This window comes from Babylonia areolata, chromosome 9 (assembly GCF_041734735.1).
Source record: "Babylonia areolata isolate BAREFJ2019XMU chromosome 9, ASM4173473v1, whole genome shotgun sequence".
Taxonomy (NCBI): Eukaryota; Metazoa; Mollusca; class Gastropoda; order Neogastropoda; family Buccinidae; genus Babylonia; species Babylonia areolata.
The window spans coordinates 49,619,886-49,645,718 of NC_134884.1; the positions used below are offsets into that span (position 1 = coordinate 49,619,886).

Consider the following 25,833-nt stretch of genomic DNA (forward strand, 5'->3'; position numbering starts at 1 on the left):
TTCTGTGGTGTGTGTGCTTGTGGGTTGGTGTTTGAGTGTGTGTTGTGCCTTTTTCCTGCAATTATTTATATATCTGCAATTTGTAGTTTTGTATTGGTGGATACTGATCTTGTTTTCCTCTTCTGTGCCTTCATGTGCTCTTGTGTTGTATAATGCACAAATACATATATGTACTGTTTGATGTGAGGTGCTTGGAGCCCGACTTTGGGGAGTTTTCACCATATAAGTACAATATATTATTATAATTATCTGTCAGTGTGGATTTCACTTGGTTAAGAAAAGCAGTCTGCCATATATGTTAAGGCGTTGCCCTGTCAGTGTGGATTTCATCTGGTTAAGAAAAGCAGTCTGCCATATATGTTAAGGCATTGCTCTGCCAGTGTGGATTTTATCTGGTTAAGAAAAGCAGTCTGCCATATATGTTAAGGCATTGCTCTGCCAGTGTGGATTTCATCTGGTTAAGAAAAGGAGTACATATGTTAAGGCATTGCTCTGCCAGTGTGGATTTCATCTGGTTAAGAAAAGGAGTACATATGTTAAGGCGTTGCTCTGCCAGTGTGGATTTCATCTGGTTAAGATAAGGAGTACATATGTTAAGGCATTGCTCTGCCAGTGTGGATTTTATCTGGTTAAGAAAAGCAGTCTGCCATATATGTTAAGGCATTGCTCTGTCAGTGTGGATTTCATCTGGTTAAGATAAGGAGTTTGCTACATATGTTAAGGCATTGCATTGTCTGCCATCTGTGTTGATTTCCCCTGGTTAACCCCTAGGCTGTCTATATGACAAGATAACTCGTCATGGCAAGCATGTATGCTTTGCTGCCACAATGACAAGATAACTTGTCATCGAAATATTCTGACTTTTCCCTGGTTTGCATTCACTTAGTTGACAAAAATAGTGGTAGCTTTAGCCTGGGGAATCTTTCTAGATTCTATTCATAGCTAGAAACCCCATCTACGTCATGAAGCGGTCCTTTATTTGAACGTTTTGGTTGGGTCACTGTCCCAGTGTTTGCCTGACTTCTCTCCTCACTTGCTCAACAAAATGTCGGACTGACGCCATGCTCAAGACATTTCTTCCTTTAGCTGATGCTCAGAAAGAATTGAAGCGTGAATTCGAAGGAGAAGACAGTGATGAACATTTATAGGATGATTTGATAGAAAATAAAGGGAGCAATCAAGAGAGTGGCCAAGATGTGACTATCAGTGAGTGATGCCGGCTGTACAAATGTTAGCAGACGACAAAACATGACCGAATTATTAGCAGGGCACAGTGTGAGCAATATTCTTGGCACTCAGCCAACGCAGTCTGATGAGCACTGGAACAAGTGACCATGTGAGAGGGGTGAAGAGGAGGGGGGTGGAGACTGAGGGGGCGTGGCCTCACATCCATATTATCACTTGGAGAAGTCACAAAGCATTGTGTATCTCTTAAAAAAAAAAAAAAAAATATATATATATATATATATATATATATATATATTGGTGTTCTAGTATGATTTTGTGTTTGCAGATATCCATTTGTCCAGAAAATATATTTTTGTGCAAATTACCTGACCAATGTTTGTAATGAACAAGTTGAAAATGTGACAAAAAAACAAAACACTGATTTCAAAACAACAGCATGTCACTAAGAACATGTAAAATGGGAAAACAGCATGTGTTTTGTATTCTTTATTCATTTACCTTCCAGAAAATATATACTTTTATGGGTCTTTCTCCAATAACAAAGAGCACAGAATTTTTTGAAAATTTATACCCGTTTTTTGTGGAAAAAACCCTGGCAAATCGATTTCACTTCAATTTTATTTTCCTGGATGCGAACGGGTTAAGAAAAGCAGTCTGCCACATATGTTAAGGCATTGCTCTGTCAGTGTTGATTTCACCTGGTTAAGAAAAGCAGTCTGCCACATATGTTAAGGCATTGCTCTGTCAGTGTTGATTTCATCTGGTTAAGAAAAGCAGTCTGCCACATATGTTAAGGCATTGCTCTGTCAGTGTTGATTTCATCTGGTTAGGAAAAGCAGTCTGCCACACATGTTAAGGCATTGCTCTGTCAGTGTTGATTTTACCTGGTAAAGAAAAGCAGTCAGCCACATATGTTACGGCATTGCTCTGTCAGTGTTGATTTCACCTGGTTAAGAAAAGCAGTCTGCCACATATGTTATGGCATTGCTCTGTCAGTGTTGATTTCACCTGGTTAAGAAAAGCAGTCTGCCACATATGTTAAGGCATTGCTCTGTCAGTGTTGATTTCACCTGGTTAAGAAAAGCAGTCTGCCACATATGTTATGGCATTGCTCTGTCTAATACAGAATACTTTATTATATCACCAAGAGTAATTCATAACACTCTGAAGACAAGCAGTCACCACATGTGTTGCAGATGCTAAGGATGAGAGTCAGGACTACCGGCTGTTGCTGCAGTCCTCAGACAGGGAGCTGAAGGCTGAGAAAGACAAGGTCCGGGCCCACACCTGCGCCACACAGCACAGGATCAACACTCTGGAGACACAGGTAAGACACAGGATCAACACTCTGGAGACACAGGTAAGACACAGGATCAACACTCTGGAGACACATGATCAACACTCTGGAGACACAGGATCAACACTCTGGAGACACAGGTAAGACACAGGATGAACACTCTGGAGACACAGGTATGACACAGGATGAACACTCTGGAGACACAGGTAAGACACAGGATCAACACTCTGGAGACACAGGATCAACACTCTGGAGACACAGGTAAGACACAGGATCAACACTCTGGAGACACAGGTAAGACACAGGATCAACTCTCTGGAGACACAGGATCAACACTCTGGAGACACAGGTAAGACAGGATCAACACTCTGGAGACACAGGATCAACACTCTGGAGACACAGGATCAACTCTCTGGAGACAAAAGATCAAAACTCTGGAGACACAGGTAAGACACAGGATCAACACTCTGGAGACACAGGTAAGACACAGGAACAACACTCTGGAGACACAGGATCAACTCTCTGGAGACAAAAGATCAACACTCTGGAGACACAGGTAAAACACAGGATCAACACTGGAGACACAGGATCAACACTCTGGAGACAGAAGATCAACACTCTGGAGACACACAGGTAAGACAGGATCAACACTCTGGAGACACAGGATCAACACTCTGGAGACACAGGATCAACACTCTGGAGACAGAAGATCAACACTCTGGAGACACACAGGTAAGACAGGATCAACACTCTGGAGACACAGGATCAACACTCTGGAGACACAGGTAAGACAGGATCAACACTCTGGAGACACAGGATCAACACTCTGGAGACACAGGATCAACACTCTGGAGACAGAAGATCAACACTCTGGAGACAGAAGATCAACACTCTGGAGACACAGGTAAGACAGGATCAGCACTCTGGAGACACAGGATCAACACTCTGGAGACACATGATCAACACTCTGGAGACACAGGTAAGACACAGGATCAACACTCTGGAGACACAGGATCAACACTCTGGAGACACAGGTAAGACAGGATCAGCACTCTGGAGACACAGGATCAACACTCTGGAGACACAGGATCAACACTCTGGAGACACAGGTAAGACACAGGATCAGCACTCTGGAGACACAGGATCAACACTCTGGAGACACAGGTAAGACACAGGATCAACACTCTGGAGACACAGGTAAGACACAGGATCAACACTCTGGAGACACAGGTAAGACACAGGATGAACACTCTGGAGACACAGGATCAACACTCTGGAGACACAGGATCAACACTCTGGAGACACAGGTAATACACTCTGGAGACACGGGTAAGACACAGATAAAGATAGGTTACTAGCCCACAACTAATTGTGCATTTTGATGGTCATTGTTATTATCACTGTATACACAATAATAATAATGAAGCATTTTAATGTAATACTAAATCTTGCAAAATGCAGCTGGATGCACTGTCCATTACACTCACATAATTCATGCACAATGCTCTAACATTGCACTTATCCTCTGGCTCAGATTACAGGACCAGTTACATGATCAGTCTTTTGAATTTTTAATGGCATGTGTGCAAGTCCAAATGTAAGTCTTTGTAAATCTGAGTGTGTGTGAATAGTGTGTGAGACAGTGTGTAGATGTGAGAATGTATGTGTGAAGCCGTCATAGCATTTATTGTTTCATTATATTTATATATCTGTGTGTGAGTGTGTATGATTACTCTATTTACAGTAAATGTTCAATCTAGTGTCTTGAATATGTATTTTTCAAATAATGTTTCTTTATTCTTTCGGTTTTTATATATAAGACCATGTATACAGTGGAGAAGCTAACACACCTATCCCCAACAGTTACGACACTGCACCATGGAGACACTAACACACCTATCCCCAACAGTTGCTACACTGCACCATGGAGACACTAACACACCTGTCCCCAACAGTTGCTACACTGCACCATGGAGACACTAACACACCTGTCCCCCATAGTTACTACACTGCACAATGGAAACACTAACACACCTGTCCCCCACAGTTACTACACTGCACCATGGAGACACTAACACACCTGTCCCCAACAGTTGCTACACTGCACAATGGAGACACTAACACACCTGTCCCCCACAGTTGCTACACTGCACCATGGAGACACTAACACACCTGTCCCCCACAGTTACTACACTGCACCATGGAGACACTAACACACCTGTCCCCAACAGTTGCTACACTGCACAATGGAGACACTAACACACCTGTCCCCCACAGTTACTACACTGCACAATGGAGACACTAACACACCTGTCCCCAACAGTTGCTACACTGCACAATGGAGACACTAACACACCTGTCCCCCACAGTTACTACACTGCACCATGGAGACACTAACACACCTGTCCCCAACAGTTACTACACTGCACAATGGAGACACTAACACACCTGTCCCCCACAGTTACTACACTGCACAATGGAGACACTAACACACCTGTCCCCAACAGTTGCTACAGGTGCAGTTCACCATGGAGACACTAACACACCTGTCCCCAACAGTTACTACAGGCAGTCACAATGGAGACACTAACACACCTGTCCCCAACAGTTGCTACACTGCACAATGGAGACACTAACACACCTGTCCCCCACAGTTACTACACTGCACAATGGAGACACTAACACACCTGTCCCCAACAGTTACTACACTGCACCATGGAGACACTAACACACCTGTCCCCAACAGTTACTACACTGCACCATGGAGAGACTAACACACCTGTACCCAACAGTTACTACACTGCACCATGGAGACACTAACACACCTGTCCCCCACAGTTACTACAGGTGCAGTTCACCATGGAGACACTAACACACCTGTCCCCAACAGTTGCTACAGGTGCAGTTCACCATGGAGACACTAACACACCTGTCCCCCACAGTTACTACACTGCACCATGGAGACACTAACATACCTGTCCCCAACAGTTACTACACTGCACCATGGAGACACTAACACACCTGTCCCCAACAGTTGCTACAGGTGCAGTTCACCATGGAGACACTAACACACCTGTCCCCCACAGTTACTACACTTCACCATGGAGACACTAACACACCTGTCCCCCACAGTTGCTACACTGCACCATGGAGACACTAACACACCTGTCCCCCACAGTTGCTACAGGTGCAGTTCACCATGGAGACACTAACACACCTGTCCCCCACAGTTACTACACTTCACCATGGAGACACTAACACACCTGTCCCCCACAGTTGCTACACTGCACCATGGAGACACTAACACACCTGTCCCCAACAGTTGCTACAGGTGCAGTTCACCATGGAGACACTAACACACCTGTCCCCAACAGTTGCTACAGGTGCAGTTCACCATGGAGACACTAACACACCTGTCCCCAACAGTTACTACAGGTGCAGTTCACCATGGAGAATCTGGGCAAGCAGCTGGAGGAGGAGAGCAAGGAGAGGGAGGTGATGGAGGAGAAGGTGGAGATGGAGCGGATGGAGAAGGTGTTTCTGCAGGAGCAGATGCACACCCTGGAGACAGCCCTCACCCAGCAGTCACAGCAGTGCCACACAGCACAGGACAGACTGAAGGTATAGTGCCACACAGGACAGGCTGAAGGTATAGTGCCACACAGCACAGGACAGACTGAAGGTATAGTGCCACAGAACACAGGACAGACTGAAGGTATAGTGCCACACACACAGGACAGACTGAAGGTATAGTGCCACACAGGACAGACTGAAGGTACAGTGCCACACAGCACAGGACAGACTGAAGGTACAGTGCCACACAGGACAGACTGAAGGTACAGTGCCACACAGCACAGGACAGACTGAAGGTACAGTGCCACACAGGACAGGACAGACTGAAGGTATAGTGCCACACAGGACAGACTGAAGGTACAGTGCCACACAACACAGGACAGACTGAAGGTACAGTGCCACACAGGACAGGACAGACTGAAGGTACAGTGCCACACAGGACAGGACAGACTGAAGGTACAGTGCCACACAGGACAGGACAGACTGAAGGTACAGTGCCACACAGGACAGGACAGACTGAAGGTACAGTGCCACACAGGACAGGACAGACTGAAGGTACAGTGCCACACAGGACAGGACAGACTGAAGGTACAGTGCCACACAGGACAGACTGAAGGTACAGTGCCACACAGGACAGACTGAAGGTACAGTGCCACACAGCACAGGACAGACTGAAGGTACAGTGCCACACAGGACAGGACAGACTGAAGGTATAGTGCCACACAACACAGACTGGAGGTATAGTGCCACACAACACAGACTGAAGGTACAGTGCCACACAGGACAGGACAGACTGAAGGTACAGTGCCACACAACACAGGACAGACTGAAGGTATAGTGCCACACAACAGACAGACTGAAGGTACAGTGCCACACAACACAGGACAGACTGAAGGTATAGTGCCACACAACACAGCACAGACTGAAGGTACAGTGCCACACAACACAGACTGAAGGTATAGTGCCACACAACACAGGACAGACTGAAGGTACAGTGCCACACAGCACAGGACAGACTGAAGGTACAGTGCCACACAGGACAGCATAGACTGAAGGTACAGTGCCACACAACACAGCACAGACTGAAGGTATAGTGCCACACAGCACAGGACAGACTGAAGGTATAGTGCCACACAACACAGCACAGACTGAAGGTATAGTGCCACACAGCACAGGACAGACTGAAGGTATAGTGCCACACAACACAGGACAGACTGAAGGTATAGTGCCACACAACACAGCACAGACTGAAGGTATAGTGCCACACAGCACAGGACAGACTGAAGGTATAGTGCCACACAACACAGGACAGACTGAAGGTATAGTGCCACACAACACAGCACAGACTGAAGGTATAGTGCCACACAGCACAGGACAGACTGAAGGTATAGTGCCACACAGCACAGGACAGACTGAAGGTATAGTGCCACACAACACAGGACAGACTGAAGGTATAGTGCCACACAGACAGCACAGACTGAAGGTATAGTGCCACACAGCACAGGACAGACTGAAGGTATAGTGCCACACAACACAGGACAGACTGAAGGTACAGTGCCACACAACACAGGACAGACTGAAGGTACAGTGCCACACAACACAGGACAGACTGAAGGTACAGTGCCACACAACACAGGACAGACTGAAGGTATAGTGCCACACAACACAGACTGAAGGTATAGTGCCACACAACACAGGACAGACTGAAGGTATAGTGCCACACAACACAGGACAGACTGAAGGTATAGTGCCACACAACACAGACTGAAGGTATAGTGCCACACAACACAGACTGGAGGTATAGTGCCACACAACACAGGACAGACTGAAGGTATAGTGCCACACAACACAGACTGAAGGTATAGTGCCACACAACACAGGACAGACTGAAGGTATAGTGCCACACAACACAGGACAGACTGAAGGTATAGTGCCACACAACACAGACTGAAGGTATAGTGCCACACAACACAGACTGGAGGTATAGTGCCACACAACACAGGACAGACTGAAGGTACAGTGCCACACAACACAGACAGACTGAAGGTATAGTGCCACACAACACAGACAGACTGAAGGTATAGTGCCACACAACACAGGACAGACTGAAGGTATAGTGCCACACAACACAGACTGAAGGTATAGTGCCACACAACACAGACTGGAGGTATAGTGCCACACAACACAGACTGAAGGTATAGTGCCACACAGCACAGGACAGACTGAAGGTACAGTGCCACACAACACAGACTGAATGTATAGTGCCACACAGGACAGACTGAAGGTATAGTGCCACACAGCACAGCACAGACTGAAGGTACAGTGCCACACAACACAGGACAGACTGAAGGTACAGTGCCACACAACACAGGACAGACTGAAGGTATAGTGCCACACAACACAGACTGAAGGTATAGTGCCACACAACACAGACTGAAGGTATAGTGCCACACAGCATGGGACAGACTGAAGGTATAGTGCCACACAGCATGGGACAGACTGAAGGTATAGTGCCACACAACACAGACAGAAAGTATAGTGCCACACAACACAGATTAAATGAAAAGTGCCACAGTGCACAACACAGACTGAAGGTATAGTGCCACAAAGGATAAACTGAAGGTATAGTGCCACAAAGGATAAACTGAAGGTATAGTGCCACACAACACAGACTGAATGAATAGTGCCACACAACACAGACTGAATGAATAGTGCCACAAAGGATAAACTGAAGGTATAGTGCCACACAACACCGACTGAAGGTATAGTGCCACAAAGGATAAACTGAAGGTATAGTGCCACACAACACAGACTGAAGGTATAGTGCCACAAAGGATAAACTGAAGGTATAGTGCCACACAACACAGACTGAATGTATAGTGCCACAAAGGATAAACTGAATGTATAGTGCCACACAACACAGACTGAAGGTATAGTGCCACACAACACAGACTGAATGTATAGTGCCACAAAGGATAAACTGAAGGTATAGTGCCACGCAACACAGACTGAAGGTATAGTGCCACAAAGCATAAACTGAATGTATAGTGCCACACAACACAGACTGAAGGTATAGTGCCACACAACACAGACTGAATGAATAGTGCCACACAGCACAGACTGAATGTATAGTGCCACACAACATAGACTGAATGAATAGTGTCACAGAACATAGACTGAATGAATAGTGCCACAAAGGATAAACTGAAGGTATAGTGCCACACAACACAGACTGAATGTATAGTGCCACACAGCACAGACTGAATGTATAGTGCCACACAACATAGACTGAATGAATAGTGCCACACAACACAGACTGAATGAATAGTGCCACACAACACAGACTGAATGTATAGTGCCACACAACACAGACTGAATGAATAGTGCCACACAACACAGACTGAATGAATAGTGCCACAAAGGATAAACTGAAGGTATAGTGCCACACAACACAGACTGAAGGTATAGTGCCACAAAGGATAAACTGAAGGTATAGTGCCACACAACACAGACTGAAGGTATAGTGCCACAAAGGATAAACTGAAGGTATAGTGCCACACAACACAGACTGAAGGTATAGTGCCACAAAGGATAAACTGAATGTATAGTGCCACACAACACAGACTGAAGGTATAGTGCCACACAACACAGACTGAATGTATAGTGCCACAAAGGATAAACTGAAGGTATAGTGCCACACAACACAGACTGAAGGTATAGTGCCACACAACACAGACTGAATGAATAGTGCCACACAGCACAGACTGAATGAATAGTGCCACACAACACAGACTGAATGTATAGTGCCACACAACACAGACTGAATGAATAGTGCCACACAACACAGACTGAATGAATAGTGCCACACAACATAGACCTACTCTACTTCCTCTCATGTCTTTTCTTGGCTGTGCTGTGACTATGTTCAGTCTAACTAGTAACTTTATTACCAGTGCATCATGGCAGAGTTTGTCAAGCATTGTACTTGTTAACCAGTGTTCACCAGTGATAGGGTTGGAGGCTGTGTTTTGGATGGTGTTGTGTCCTTGGGAAAGGCACTTGACTCTAGTTTTCCTTACTCACCCAGGTGTGAATGGGAACTTGACTTTTGGGGGGAAGGAGAGGATTGGGTCTTGCCTTCCATTACAAAGCCCTTGACACAGTGACTATCAATTCATTGCCCCAGTGGCCGTACAAAGTTTTGGGACCTTAGACTTGATCATTATCAAAAGAAGGCATGATTAGCTTGACTGACACCCAAGAAAGAATGAAAGGTGGGCCAAGTTTGTATTGTTGGTTCTTAAACAAAAATGAAGGTGTGACAATTGTGTGTGCGTGTGTGTGCTGTGTTTTTGTTTTTCGTTGGTTGTCCCACAGTGTGTCTGCTTGAGAAACTGAAAGGCATGGTTCTGTTTGACCCAGTGACCTTTGTGTGGCAGTGTGCAGAGAAACTGAAAGGCATGGTTCTGTTTGACCTAGTGACCCCTTTGTGGTGGTAGTGTTGCAGAGAAAAGAACAGAAGTAGGCTGTGGTTGACACATGTCAGTGAAATGTGGTAAATAGCATCTTTCTGTTTTTTAGGCAGTCAAGTGTGGTTTTATTTAACCCTCAAAGTGCTGGATATAATAAAACATACTTACAGAAATCATGCTTAAAACAAAGGGATAGTTTGCCTCCGCTACCTGTGCTCTGATTTGGGGCATTTGTATGCTTATCAGTAAGAATAAATAGGTAAACCTATACATTTTTGGAAAGTAGAGTGAATGAAGAATCAGATAAAAGTAAGAAAAAGGCTGTACCTTGTAAGTAGTTGGAGATATTCCACAGGATATAAACAACAAATTTTGCAAACTTGTTTTCCAAAAACGTCAACCACAATGTTTATAGGTATTTTCACATGTTTTACAGAGTCAAAATCTCAAAATTGGCATTAAACTGTGCAGAAAATGTTCTGGCTGCAGAATCATGAAATGAATATAACTGAAACAATGAAATTATAAGCACTGTATTATTTGTTTGAGACACACCCACCGACGCCACGCACGCGCACATCTACAATACTTTATGCAATCACAGGCAAAAACAGAAATAAATGTTTTCTTTTAGCTCATGTTGCTTTCAAAAGCAGCAAGAATGCTTTAAATCAAAATAATTTCCAGTTTTCTAGCTTGATTTGGTTAAGAAATCGCAATAAACCCATGCCTAACCCACTTTACCACCCCTCCCCACCCCCATCACCCACCCCCCAGTTTTTGTGGCTGGAGACACAAAACTGAATGAACAACAAGCAAGCCAGCATGCCCAAGTGTCAAAATAACAAAGCCGTTTTCACCAGAATCCCTGTCAGCAAATGAATCATCACTAGTGACAAGGTCACTCATTTCCTGAGCTTTGTCAACTTCAGTGTCACTCATTGTTTACAAAAAATACGAAGATCTGGACTTATAAACTCGGTCAAAGTTTGTGCAAACACAAGCAGGGAGGCAGTAACACCAGAACGAGGCAGTTTTACGAAGGCTGCCGAGCATAGCCGTACGATGTCGGACCTTATGTAAACAGAGCCACGATCGTGGCCCATCGCACTTTACCGGGAAAGCCACGATCGTGGCTCATCGCGCTCTCCGGGTTAAGATATTTAATGTCAGTTTCAGACTGCATGTTGGGAGTTTTTTCTATTTTAAAATGACTTTTGAGTGGTGATTTGTAGAAGAGTGGAGCATCCTTCACACAGCTGTTTGTCTCCCTTTGTTGACAGGAGGCAGAGGCTCGCTTGGCAGCAGAGAAGGAGGAACAGCAGCGACTGCAGGAGAGAAGTCAGCAGTTTGGACAGCAAGAGGTACTAACTGAATGCCTTGTACTATAGTTTGGACAAGGTACAGCCTTTAACTCTGAATGCCTTGTACAATAGGTTGGACAGCAAGGTACAGCCTTTAACTCTGAATGCCTTGTACAATAGGTTGGACAGCAAGGTACAGCCTTTAACTCTGAATGCCTTGTACAATAGGTTGGACAGCAAGGTACAGCCTTTAACTCTGAATGCCTTGTACTATAGGTTGGACAAGGTACAGCCTTTAACTCTGAATGCCTTGTACAATAGGTTGGACAGCAAGGTACAGCCTTTAACTGAATGCCTTGTACTATAGGTTGGACAGCAAGGTACAGCCTTTAACTCTGAATTCTTTGTACTATAGGTTGGACAAGGTACAGCCTTTAACTCTGAATGCCTTGTACTATAGGTTGGACAGCAAGGTACAGTATTTAACTCTGAATGCCTTGTACTATAGGATGGACGGTAAGGTACAGCCTTTAACTCTGAATGCCTTGTACTATAGGTTGGACAGCAAGGTACAGCCTTTAACTCTGAATGCCTTGTACAATAGGTTGGACAGCAAGGTACAGCCTTTAACTCTGAATGCCTTGTACTATAGGTTGGACAAGGTACAGCCTTTAACTCTGAATGCCTTGTACAATAGGTTGGACAGCAAGGTACAGCCTTTAACTGAATGCCTTGTACTATAGGTTGGACAGCAAGGTACAGCCTTTAACTCTGAATTCTTTGTACTATAGGTTGGACAAGGTACAGCCTTTAACTCTGAATGCCTTGTACTATAGGTTGGACAGCAAGGTACAGTATTTAACTCTGAATGCCTTGTACTATAGGATGGACAGTAAGGTACAGCCTTTAACTCTGAATTCTTTGTACTATAGGTTGGACAAGGTACATCCTTTAACTCTGAATGCCTTGTACTATAGGTTGGACAAGGTACATCCTTTAACTCTGAATGCCTTGTACTATAGGTTGGACAAGGTACATCCTTTAACTCTGAATGCCTTGTACTATAGGTTGAACAAGGTACAGTATTTAACTCTGAATGCCTTATACTATAGGATGGACAGTAAGGTACAGCCTTTAACTCTGAATGCCTTGTACTATAGGTTGGACAAGGTACAGCCTTTAACTCTGAATGCTTTGTACTATAGTTTGGACTAGGTACAGCCTTTAACTCTGAATGCCTTGTGGTGGTGTGTCCATCGAGATCGATGATGACCATTGTTGTCATCCAGCTGGGGGATGGGGGGAGGGTGGTGGTGGGGTGGGGGGAGGATGCTCATGAATCTATGTGTGAATGCGCAGATGGCTGAATAGTCCAATCTGCGCACAAAATGTTTGCTGACAGTTGGGGCAGACAAAGACAGGCATACCATTGTCAGGGAGCTTGTTTGCCCGTGACTTTCTGGCCTGCCTCTTCTGAACAGCTGCAGCAGTCCTGTTGGCCTCGCACAGCTTGGCACCTTTGTGCACAGCAGCGCGCCATTTGTCACGGTCCACTGCAGATTCCTCACAGGAGTCAGGGTTGATATCAAACGCTTTCAGAGAGACTTTCAGAGTATCTCTGAAGCGCTTCTTCTGACCTCCGTGTGATCTCTTCCCTTGTTGCAGCTCGCCATAGAAGAGCCTTTTGGGCAGCCGATGGTCTGGCATGCGCGCCACGTGTCCAGCCCAGCGAAGCTGGGACTTCATCAGGATGGTGAAGATGCTGGGAAGGGTGGCTTTTGCGAGCACCTCTGTGTCTGGGGTCCTGTCTTGCCACTTGATGTTCAGTAGCTTCCTGAGGCATGTTGTGTGGAAGTGGTTCAGCTTCTTGGCATGTCGTTGGTACACTGTCCAAGTTTCGCAGGCGTACAGTAGTGTGGGGAGAACTACTGCTCTGTAGACCTTTAGCTTGGTCTCAAGACTAATGCCTCTTCTGTTCCAGACATTTGCATTGAGTCTACCAAAAGTTGCGCTTGCTCTTGCAATCCTGATGTTCACTTCATCGTCGATTGTCACATTTCGTGACAGTGTGCTGCCAAGGTATGTGAACCGCTCCACCGCACAGAGTCTCTGACCGTTGACTGTGATGTTGGGCTCAACGTAGGGTTTCCCTGGGGCTGGCTGATGGAGAACTTTAGTTTTCCTCGTGCTGATGGTAAGGCCGAAGTTCCTGCTGGCAGTGGTAAACTTGTCGACGCTGAGTTGCATGTCAGCTTCAGATCCAGCGTTGAGGGCACAATCATCAGCAAACAAAAAGTCTCTGATGATGTCTGTCATGACCTTCGTTTTTGCTTGAAGCCTTCTGAGGTTAAACAGCTTGCCATCTGTTCGGTACTTTATGCCGATTCCAACATCGTCATCTCTGAAGGCATCAGTAAGCATTGCAGAGAACATGAGGCTGAACAGCGTTGGAGCCAGGACGCAGCCTTGCTTGACACCATTTGTGACAGCAAAAGGAGCAAATGTTTCGCCATTGTCCTAGACTCGTGCCTGCATGCCTTCATGGAATTGGCTGACCAAGGAAATAAATTTCCGAGGGCATCCGTACTTGGCCATGATCTTCCACAGTCCCTCTCTACTCACGGTGTCGAAGGCCTTAGTGAGGTCGACATAGGTGGAGAACAGATCAGCATTTTGCTCCTGACATTTCTCTTGCAGCTGCCTTGCAGCAAACACCATGTCAGTGGTTCCGCGCTCTTTCCGGAATCCACATTGGCTCTCAGGCAAATGACCTTGGTCAAGGTGTGCTGTGAGGCGGTTTAGTAGGATCCTGGCAAGTATCTTGCCTGCGATGGAGAGCAAGGAAATGCCCCGATGGTTATCACAGGCTTGCCGGTTCCCCTTTCGCTTGTACAAGTGAATGATAGATGCATCTTTGAAATCCTGGGGGATCGTCTCTTCTTTCCACATGAGTGAGTACAGCTGATGGAGCTTCTCAGTCAGCACAGTGCCTCCATCCTTGTAGACCTCTGCTGGTATGGAGTCTGAGCCAGGTGCTTTGCCACTGGATAGCAGATGGATTGCTTTCTGGGTCTCAAGAGGTGTTGGCGGATCGTCCAGTGCTTCGTTGATGGGGACTTGTGGGAGACGGTCTGTGGCTTCATCATTTATGAAGGAAGGGCGATTTAAGACACTGTTGAAGTGCTCAGCCCAGCGTTCGAGAATTTTCTCCTTCTCGGTGATCAAGGTATTCCCATCTGCACTGAGGAGGGGGGATGATCCTGAGGATGTGGGGCCTGTATACTTCTTTTAAGGCATCATAGAACCTCTTCATATCGTGCCTGTCAGCATATCCCTGGATCTCATCAGCTTTGTCACTCAGCCACTTATCCTGCATCTGGCGTAACTTTTGCTGAACAGTCCTGCGGATGGCATTGTACGCATCCTTTTTTGATGTGGACTTTGGGTTGCTCAGGTAGGCTTGATGCAGACGGCGTTTCTCATCCAGAAGCTGCTTGATTTCATCACAGTTTTCATCAAACCAGTCTTTGTGCTTTCTGGTCATGGGTCCCAGGGTCTCTGAAGCTGTACTATAGATCAGCTCACGCAGGGTCCTCCAGTCAGACTCCACATTCTGGTTGTCCAGAGAGGCGGATTCCAGACAATCTTCCAGCAGCTCCACAAAGGACTGTTTGATGGTGATGTTTTTCATCTTAGCGATGTTAAGCCGTTTTGGAGGCTTCTGGCCTTGGGGGCGTCTCTTGGGCTGGATTCGAATATTCAACTTCGAGACTACAAGGCGATGGTCTGTCCAACACTCGGCGCCGCACGTGGTCTTTGTTACACGTACATCTTGCCTATCCCTTTTCCTGATGATGACATAATCGATGAGATGCCAATGCTTTGATCGAGGGTGCATCCATGACGTCCTGTTACGGGTAGGGAGGCAGAAAACTGTGTTGGTTATCAGCAGTTCGTGCTCTGCACAGGTCTGAAGCAAAAGCAATCCATTTGGGTTGCAGTGGCCCACACCGTGCTTTCCAATCACTCCATCCCAGGAGATGTAGTCAGAGCCAGCTCTAGCATTGAAGTCCCCAAGAATGATGAGCTTGTCTGCTTTAGGGATAGCAGCAATGACAGAGTGAAGGTCCTCGTAGAACTTCGCCTTCACTTCATCCGGGTTGGTCATGGTTGGGGCATAGGCACTGACAATGGTGAGGTGCTTCTGGCCAGATGCCACTGGGAGTTTCATGGTCATAAGCCTATCATTGACTCCCTTTGGGATTGCAGCTAGCTTGCTGACAAGTGCTGTTTTTACTGCAAAACCAACACCAGCCTCACATCGCTCTTCGCTTCCTCGTCCACTCCAGAAGAAGGTGTAACCAGATCCCCGTTCACAGAGCTCGCCTTCGCCTGCAAGCCGAGTCTCACTCAAGGCTGCGATGTCAATGTTGTATCTGGCGAGTTCGGATGCAACTAGTGCCGTTCTCCTTTGGGGTCTGTCCACGTTATCTCTGTCCAGGAGAGTCCTTATGTTCCAAGCACCAATGGTGAGAGGAATGATCCTTGTTTTTTTCTTTTCTTTCTTGTTTCGACCGCTGATGTAGGGTCCCCGCCAGCCGCGGTATGCTGGCCAGGGTGATATGGAGCAGGCAATTTTTAGGGCACCTTTTCTAGCCCCTTCCTCATGCCAGGGAGGTGAGCAGTGCATTCCTAAAGAGGGCTGCTCAGATGCTCAGACGGCTGCCGAGCTCCATCGCTGCTCCTGTCGACGAAGAACGACCCTATGGCCTGAGCCGCCTGCGTGCAGGTCTGCGGCTGCTACTGCCAGTGTACCCACACCTGTCGTTTCGTCGCTCGCCTGTCGCCACAGGACTTGGGGGTGATGAAATGATGAAGGATGAAAGGTCATTTTGGATGACTGATGACTTGCACGATGAGTTTGTTTAAAGTGAAGAGGAGTTGTGCAACGTCGACCTCACTCTCTCGTCCAGGTCCACCAATTTCCAGTGGCAAGACTAAGTCGAGACAACTGGACGATGAGCACGAATGCAGTGGATGACCAAGATATCCTTTCGGTGTCTCATCTTGCTCTCTGCACTCCACAGTGCGTTGCTGTAACCGCCTTCCTCTCCGTTGAACTGATAGGTTTCCTCCGCAGATTCTGCCGGATCCAGACTTCGCATGCATGGGTAGACACACCCCGGGGGCCAACTGCGTGTGGCATGCACACAGCACGGTGGAGCTAGATGGCCGTCGGTGGCTCTCCTGAGCCAACACCCTTTTATGGATCTCCATAAGGGTGCCTAGCCACCCGCCTCACCAGTCCCGGAAGGGAGCGGTGGGAGTGCCGGTTTAGTCGCCAGCAACCCAACCCTGAACAGGTTGTACTGGATTACAGGTTACCAGTAGCAGATCTAATGACCTGACCTGACCCACTGAATGCCTTGTACTATAGGTTGGACAGCAAGGTACAGCCTTTACCTCTGAATGCTTTGTACTATAGGATGGACAAGGTACAGCCTTTAACTCTGAATGCCTTGTACTATAGGATGGACAAGGTACAGCCTTTAACTCTGAATGCCTTGTACTACAGGTTTGACAGCAAGGTACAGCCTTTAACTCTGAATGCCTTGTACTACAGGTTTGACAGCAAGAGGTACTAACTCTGAATGCTTTGTACTATAGGTTGGACTGTGTTGGTGTGGCCGGGGTCAGCCAGATACTCCTCCATGTCAATACTCCCCCGTGTCTATACTTCCCCGTGTCGATGCTGCCCCATGTCAGTACTCCCCCGTGTCGATACTCCCCCGTGTCAGTACTGCCCTGTGTTGATACTCCCCCGTGTCGATGCTCCCCCGTGTCTATACTCCCCCGTGTCGATGCTGCCCCATGTCAGTACTCCCCCGTGTCAGTACTCCCCCGTGTCAGTACTCCCCCGTGTCTATACTCCCCCGTGTCAGTACTCCCCCGTGTCAGTACTCCCCCGTGTCTATACTCCCCCGTGTCAGTACTCCCCCGTGTCTATACTCCCCAGTGTCAGTACTCCACCGTGTATACTCCCCCGTGTCAGTACTCCCCCGTGTCGATGCTCCCCCGTGTCGATGCTCCCCCGTGTCGATGCTCCCCCGTGTCGATGCTGCCCCATGTCAGTACTCCCCCGTGTCGATACTCCCCCGTGTCGATGCTGCCCCATGTCAGTACTCCCCCGTGTTGATACTCCCCTGTGTCGATACCTCCCCCGCGTCGATACTCACCCGCGTCGATACTCACCCGTGTCGATGCTGGCCCATGTTAGTACTCCCCCATGTCGATACCCGTGTTGATACTCCCCCGTGTCGATACCTCTCCTGTGTCGATACCTCTCCTGTGTCGATACTCACCCATGTCGATACTCCCTCATGTTGATGCTCCCCTGTGTTGATGCTCGTGTCAATGCTCCCCCGTCTTGATGCTCCCCCATGTCGGTACTCCCCTGTGTTGATGTTCCCCCAGCTCGATACTCCCCTGTGTCGATGCTCCCCCATGTCGATGCTCCCCCGATACTCCCTCATGTCGATACTCCCTCATGTTGATACTCCCCCAGCTCGATACTCCCCCTCATGTCGATACTTCCCCCTCATGTCGATACTCCCCCCTCATGTCGATACTGCCCCTCATGTCGATACTCCCCCAGCTCGATACTCCCCCGTGTCGATACTCCCCTGTGTCGATACTCCCCCGTGTCGATGCAGCAGCAGCAACAACCACACGCACACGCATGCACACACGTGCATGCAAGGGGGGGTTCGGGGGGGGGGGACATCGACACAGGGGAGTATCGACACGCTCCTGATGTGACCAGTGATGACCATGATTGTGTGACCAGTGATGACCATGATGATGTGACTGGTGATGACCATGATGTGACCAGTGATGACCGTGATGACCATGTTGATGTGACCAGTGATGTGACCAGTGATGACCATGTTGATGTGACCAGTGATGTGACCAGTGATGACCATGATTGTGTGACCAGTGATGACCATGATGTGACCAGTGATGACCATGTTGATGTGACCAGTGATGACCATGATGTGACCAGTGATGACCATGTTGATGTGACCATTGATGATGATGATGTGACCAGTGATGACCATGTTGATGTGACCATTGATGATGATGATGTGACCAGTGATGACCATGTTGATGTGACCATTGATGATGATGATGTGACCAGTGATGACCATGTTGATGTGACCATGTTGATGTGACCAGTGATGACCATGATGATGTCACCAGTGATGACCATGTTGATGTGACCGGTGATGACCATGATGATGTCACCAGTGATGACCATGCTGATGTGACCAGTGATGACCATGATGATGTCACTAGTGATGACCATGATGATGTCACCAGTGATGATGATGATGTCACCAGTGATGATGATGATGTGACCAGTGATGACCACGATGATGTGACCAGTGATGACCATGTTGATGTGACTGGTGATGACCATGTTGATGTGACCAGTGATGACCACAATGATGTGACCAGTGATGACCATGATGATGTCACGAGTGATGACCATGATGATGTGACCAGTGATGGTGATGATGATGTGACCAGTGATGACCATGATGATGTCACCAGTGATGACCATGTTGATGACCATGATGATGTGACCAGTGATGACCATGATGATGTGACCAGCGATGACCATGATGATGTGACCAATGATGACCATGATGATGTGACCAATGATGACCATGATGATGTGACCAGCGATGACCATGATGATGTGACCAGTGATGACTATGTTGATGACCATGATGATGTGACTGATGATGACTATGTTGATGTGACCAGTGATGACTATGTTGATGACCATGATGATGTGACCATGATGACCATGATGATGTGACCAGTGATGACCATGTTGATGACCATGATGATGTGACCAGTGATGACCACGATGATGTGACCAGTGATGACCATGATGATGTGACCAGTGATGACTATGTTGATGACCATGATGATGTGACCGATGATGACTATGTTGATGTGACCAGTGATGACTATGTTGAAGTGACCAGTATTGACCATGTTGATGACCATGTTGATGACCATGATGATGTGACCAGTGATCGGTGATGACCATGATGATGTGACCGGTGATGACCATGATGATGTGACCAGTGATGACTATGTTGATGACCATGATGATGTGACCGATGATGACTATGTTGATGTGACCAGTGATGACTATGTTGAAGTGACCAGTATAGTATTGACCATGTTGATGACCATGATGATGTGACCAGTGATGACCATGATGATGTGACCTATGATGATGATGATGATGTGACCAGTGATGATGATAATGATGTGACCAGTGATGACCATGATGATGTGACCAGTGATGACCATGATGATGTGACCGGTGATGACCATGATGATGTGACCGGTGATGACCATGATGATGTGACTGGTGATGACCAGTGATGACCATGTTGATGTGACCAGTGATGGCCATGATGACCATGTTGATGTGACCAGTGATGACCATGTTGATGTGACCAGTGATGACCATGATGATGTGACTGGTGATGACCATGATGATGTGACCAGTGATGACCATGATGATGTGACTGGTGATGACCATGATGATGTGACGGATGATGACCATGATGATGTGACGGATGATGACCATGATGATGTGACCATGATGACCATGATGATGTGACCATGATGACCATGACAGCCATGGTGTGTGCCAGGAGCAGCACCAGAGGGAGGTGGCTGACCTGAGGGACAGGCTGCAGGACCTGACCAGGGACTGTGAGGAGAAGAGGAACCAGCTGGATACCATGGCAACACAGCTTCACAACGCCAACACCACCTCTGCCAGTCTGCAGCGGGACCTCAACCATACACAAGTAGGTTGTGTCGTCACTGTTCACCTGCTGGACCAACAATGTAGTGCAGCTGCATTAATGGGCTACAAAGTGTTGACCAATGATGCAATGCAGCTTCACTAATGTGTAACAAAAGGTCAGCAAACAATGCAGTACAGCTGCACTGATGGGGTGCAAAGTGTAGACCAACAGTGCAGTACAGCTGCACTAACAGGGTACATAGTGTTGACCAGCAATGCAGTACAGCTGCACTGATGAGTACAAAGTGTTGACTGATGATGCAATGCAGCTTCACTGATGTCTAACAAAATTTTAGCAAACAATGCAGTACAGCGGCACTAACAGGGTACATAGTGTTAACAAACAATGCAGTACAGCTGTACTAATAGGGTACAGAGTGTTGACCAACAACGTAGTGCAGGTGCACTGATAGGGTACAGTGTTGACCAACAATGTAGTGCAGATGCACTGATAGGGTACAGTGTTGACCAACTATGTAGTGCAGGTGCACTGATAGGATACAGAGTGTTCACCGATGATGCTGTCCACCACCAGGAGGCGCTGCAGCAGCAGGTGCAGCGAGTGCAGGAGTTGAAGATGGCGGTGCAGGAGTCAGAGGACAGGAGTCAGGTGCTCCAGGACCTGACTGACAGCCGCTCAGCAGAACTGGCCGATGCCAGGCAGCAGTGGGACGTCCTGAAGGCCGACCTGCAGGCCTCCTCTGACCAGCTGGCCGCTGCTGCTGTGCAGGTCAGTCCTGGCTGGGTGGATTGGTTGAGTCCTGGCTGGGTGGATCCTGGTTAGGTGGGTTGTGGGGTCTGGCTGGGTGGGTTGTATGGGTCTGGCTGGGTGGATTGTATGGGTCCTGGCTGGGTGGATTGTATGGGTCTGGCTGGGTGGGTTGTATGGGTCTGGCTGGGTGGATTGTATGGGTCTGGCTGGGTGGGTTGTATGGGTCCTGGCTGGATGGATTGTATGGGTCCTGGCTGGATGGATTGTATGGGTCCTGGCTGGGTGGATTGTGGGGTCTGGCTGGGTGGATTGTATGGGTCTGGCTGGGTGGGTTGTATGGGTCCTGGCTGGATGGATTGTATGGGTCCTGGCTGGGTGGGTTGTATGGGTCCTGGCTGGGTGGATTGTATGGGTCTGGCTGGGTGGGTTGTATGGGTCCTGGCTGGGTGGATTGTATGGGTCCTGGCTGGGTGGATTGTGGGGTCTGGCTGGGTGGATTGTATGGGTCTGGCTGGGTGGGTTGTATGGGTCCTGGCTGGGTGGATTGTATGGGTCTGGCTGGGTGGGTCCTGGTTAGGTGGATTGGGTGGGTCCTGGCTGGGTGGATTGGGTGGGTTGGGTCCTGGTTAGGTGGATTGTATGGGTCACGGCTGGGTGGATTGGGTGGGTGCTGGCCTGGCTGGGTGAATTGGATAGGTCCTGGCCTGGCTGGGTGGATTGAGTGGGTCATGGCTGGGTAGTAGACTACTGTGTGAGTGTAAAAATAGATGCTGAATGGAGACCTGATGTAGAAAGAGATGCTGAATGCAGACCTGTGTTGTGATGTAGAAAGAATGCTGAATGGAGACCTGTGTTGTGATGTAGAAAGAGATGCTGAATGTAGATCTGTGTTGTGATGTAGAAAGAGATGCTGAATGTAGATCTGTGTTGTGATGTAGAAAGAGATGCTGAATGGAGACCTGTGTTGTGATGTAGAAAGAATGCTGAATGGAGACCTGTGTTGTGATGTAGAAAGAGATGCTGAATGTAGATCTGTGTTGTGATGTAGAAAGAGATGCTGAATGTAGATCTGTGTTGTGATGTAGAAAGAGATGCTGAATGGAGACCTGTGTTGTGATGTAGAAAGATGTTGAATGGAGACCTGTGTTGTGATGTAGAAAGATGTTGAATGGAGACCTGTGTTGTGGAAATAGATGCTGAATGGAGACCTGTGTTGTGTTGCAGAAAGAGATGTTGAATGGAGACCTGTGTTGTGATGTAGAAAGATGCTGAATGGAGACCTGTGTTGTGATGTAGAAAGATGTTGAATGGAGACCTGTGTTGTGGAAATAGATGCTGAATGGAGACCTGTGTTGTGTCGCAGAAAGAGATGCTGAATGGAGACCTGTGTTGTGATGTAGAAAGATGCTGAATGGAGACCTGTGTTGTGATGTAGAAAGATGCTGAATGGAGACCTGTGTTGTGATGTAGAAAGATGTTGAATGGAGACCTGTGATGTAGAAAGAGATGCTGAATGGAGACCTGTGTTGCAGAAAGAGATGTTGAATGGAGACCTGTGTTGTAGAAATAGATGCTAAATGAAGACCTGTGTTGTGATGTAGAAAGATGTTGAATGGAGACCTGTGTTGTAGAAATAGATGCTAAAATGAAGACCTGTGTTGTAGAAATAGATGCTAAATGAAGACCTATGTTGTAGAAATAGATGCTAAATGAAGACCTGTGTTGTAGAAATAGATGCTAAATGAAGACCTGTGTTGCAGAAAGAGATGCTAAATGAAGACCTGTGTTGCAGAAAGAGATGCTGAATGAAGACCTGTGTTGCAGAAAGAGATGCTGAATGAAGACCTGTGTTGCAGAAAGAGATGCTGAATGAAGACCTGTGTTGCAGAAAGAGATGCTAAATGAAGACCTGTGTTGCAGAAAGAGATGCTAAATGAAGACCTGTGTTGCAGAAAGAGATGCTAAATGAAGACCTGTGTTGCAGAAAGAGATGCTGAATGAAGACCTGGCCTTCTACCAAGAGCAGAACGAGAAAGCTGTGGAGGAGTGTGAGTCCCTGCGACAGAACCTGGATGCTGTGGAGGTGGGTCATTGTGCTTGACTTGAGTCATGGTGCTTGAGACACTTGATTTGACAGTGAGTCATGGTGCTTGAGGCACGTGGTTTGACAGTGAGTCATGGTGCTTGAGGCACTTGAGTCATGGTGCTTGAGGCACGTGGTTTGACAGTGAGTCATGGTGCTTGAGGCACGTGGTTTGACAGTGAGTCATGGTGCTTGAGGCACTTGAGTCATGGTGCTTGAGGCACTTGAGTCATGGTGCTTGAGGCACGTGGTTTGACAGTGAGTCATGGTGCTTGAGGCACTTGAGTCATGGTGCTTGACTTGAGTCATGGTGCTTGAGGCACGTGGTTTGACAGTGAGTCATGGTGCTTAAGGCACTTGAGTCATGGTGCTTGAGGCACTTGAGTCATGGTGCTTGAGGCACGTGGTCTGACAGTGAGTCATGGTGCTTGAGGCACTTGAGTCATGGTGCTTGAGGCACTTGAGTCATGGTGCTTGAGTCATGGTGCTTGAGGCACGTGGTTTGACAGTGAGTCATGGTGCTTGAGGCACTTGAGTCATGGTGCTTGAGGCACGTGGTTTGACAGTGAGTCATGGTGCTTGAGGCACTTGGGTCATGGTGCTTGAGGCACATGGTTTGACAGTGAGTCATGGTGCTTGAGGCACTGGTTTGACAGTGAGTCATGGTGCTTGAGGCACTTGATTTGACAGTGAGTCATGGTGCTTGAGGCACTTGGTTTGACAGTGAGTCATGGTGCTTGAGGCACTTGGTTTGACAGTGAGTCATGGTGCTTGAGGCACTTGGTTTGACAGTGAGTCATGGTGCTTGAGGCACTTGAGTCATGGTGCTTGAGACACTTGATTTGACAGTGAGTCATGGTGCTTGAGGCACTTGGTTTGACAGTGAGTCATGGTGCTTGAGGCACTTGGTTTGACAGTGAGTCATAGTGCTTGAGACACTTGGTTTGACAGTGAGTCATGGTGCTTGAGACACTTGATTTGACAGTGAGTCATGGTGCTTGAGACACTTGATTTGACAGTGAGTCATGGTGCTTGAGGCACTTTGTTTGACAGTGAGTCATGGTGCTTGAGGTACTTGGTTTGACAGTGAGTCATGGCTTTAGGGCAACATGCTAGTTAACATGGTATGTTCTATCACTGTGTCCTGGCTTCAGGGCAACATGTTAGTGTCAGCATGGTGTGTTACATCACTGTGTCCTGGCTTTAGGGCAGCATGTTAGTGTCAACATGGTGTGTTCCATCACTGTGTCCTGGCTTTAGGGCAGCATGTTAGTGTCAACATGGTGTGTTCCATCACTGTGTCCTGGCTTTAGGGCAGCATGTTAGTGTCAACATGGTATGTTTTATCACTGTGTCCTGGCTTTAGGGCAGCATGTTAGTGTCAGCATGGTGTGTTACATCACTGTGTCCTGGCTTTAGGGCAGCATGTTAGTGTCAGCATGGTGTGTTCTATCATTGTGTCCTGGCTTTAGGGCAGCATGTTAGTGTCAACATGGTGTGTTCCATCACTGTGTCCTGGCTTTAGGGCAGCATGTTAGTGTCAACATGGTGTGTTCCATCACTGTGTCCTGGCTTTAGGGCAGCATGTTAGTGTCAACATGGTATGTTTTATCACTGTGTCCTGGCTTTAGGGCAGCATGTTAGTGTCAACATGGTGTGTTCTATCATTGTGTCCTGGCTTTAGGGCAACATGTTAGTGTCAACATGGTGTGTTCCATCACTGTGTCCTGGCTTTAGGGCAGCTTGTTAGTGTCAGCATGACATGTTCCATCCCTGTGTGTTGACTAGACACTGCATGGTGATGTAGTTTCTGTTTCAAGTGTTGACCATTGTGCAGTGTGTGTGCACTGCTGGATTCTGGATCATGAAATGTACACACCCACAAATCCTTCAAACTTGAAGTAAAGTGAATGAACTTATGAATCCTAAAGAAAGTTTTGCAGCAAACTGACAAACTTTTCAGTACCTTACGGAATATGTGTATGTGATTTTCATGCAGTAAATCATTACATTTCAGCATGTTTTTTTTTTGTTTTTTTTTTGTTTGTTTGTTTTTATCAAGTCATTTGCTTTCGTGTTTGTTATCTTTTGATTTTGTCGTTTTTCTGTAGGAAATGAAGGAGAAGCTGCAAAAAGAAATCCAGTCACTGCAAGCTGAGGTAAGCCATAAATTTCATCAAAACACACTTATTTGATAGATACAATTGTTTAAAACATGCACACACACATTCTTATTCTTGTTATTATTGTTCTTATTATTATTATGAGCATTTATGCCATATCTTGAAAATAAGACCTAGGTGTG

General features: G+C 47.1%; 1 protein-coding gene across 1 annotated transcript in view; it reads left to right on the forward strand.

Annotated features, from left to right (window-relative positions):
- The window catches only part of LOC143285664 (kinesin-like protein KIF15), a 185,469-nt gene that overhangs the window by 122,978 nt on the left and 36,658 nt on the right, over positions 1-25,833 (forward strand). The window contains exons 21-27 of the mRNA XM_076593060.1: positions 2,385-2,515; positions 5,912-6,106; positions 11,814-11,894; positions 20,576-20,734; positions 21,269-21,463; positions 23,430-23,528; positions 25,640-25,687. Coding sequence (XP_076449175.1) covers positions 2,385-2,515; positions 5,912-6,106; positions 11,814-11,894; positions 20,576-20,734; positions 21,269-21,463; positions 23,430-23,528; positions 25,640-25,687 — 908 coding nt within the window. The remainder of the gene's footprint in view (positions 1-2,384; positions 2,516-5,911; positions 6,107-11,813; positions 11,895-20,575; positions 20,735-21,268; positions 21,464-23,429; positions 23,529-25,639; positions 25,688-25,833) is intronic.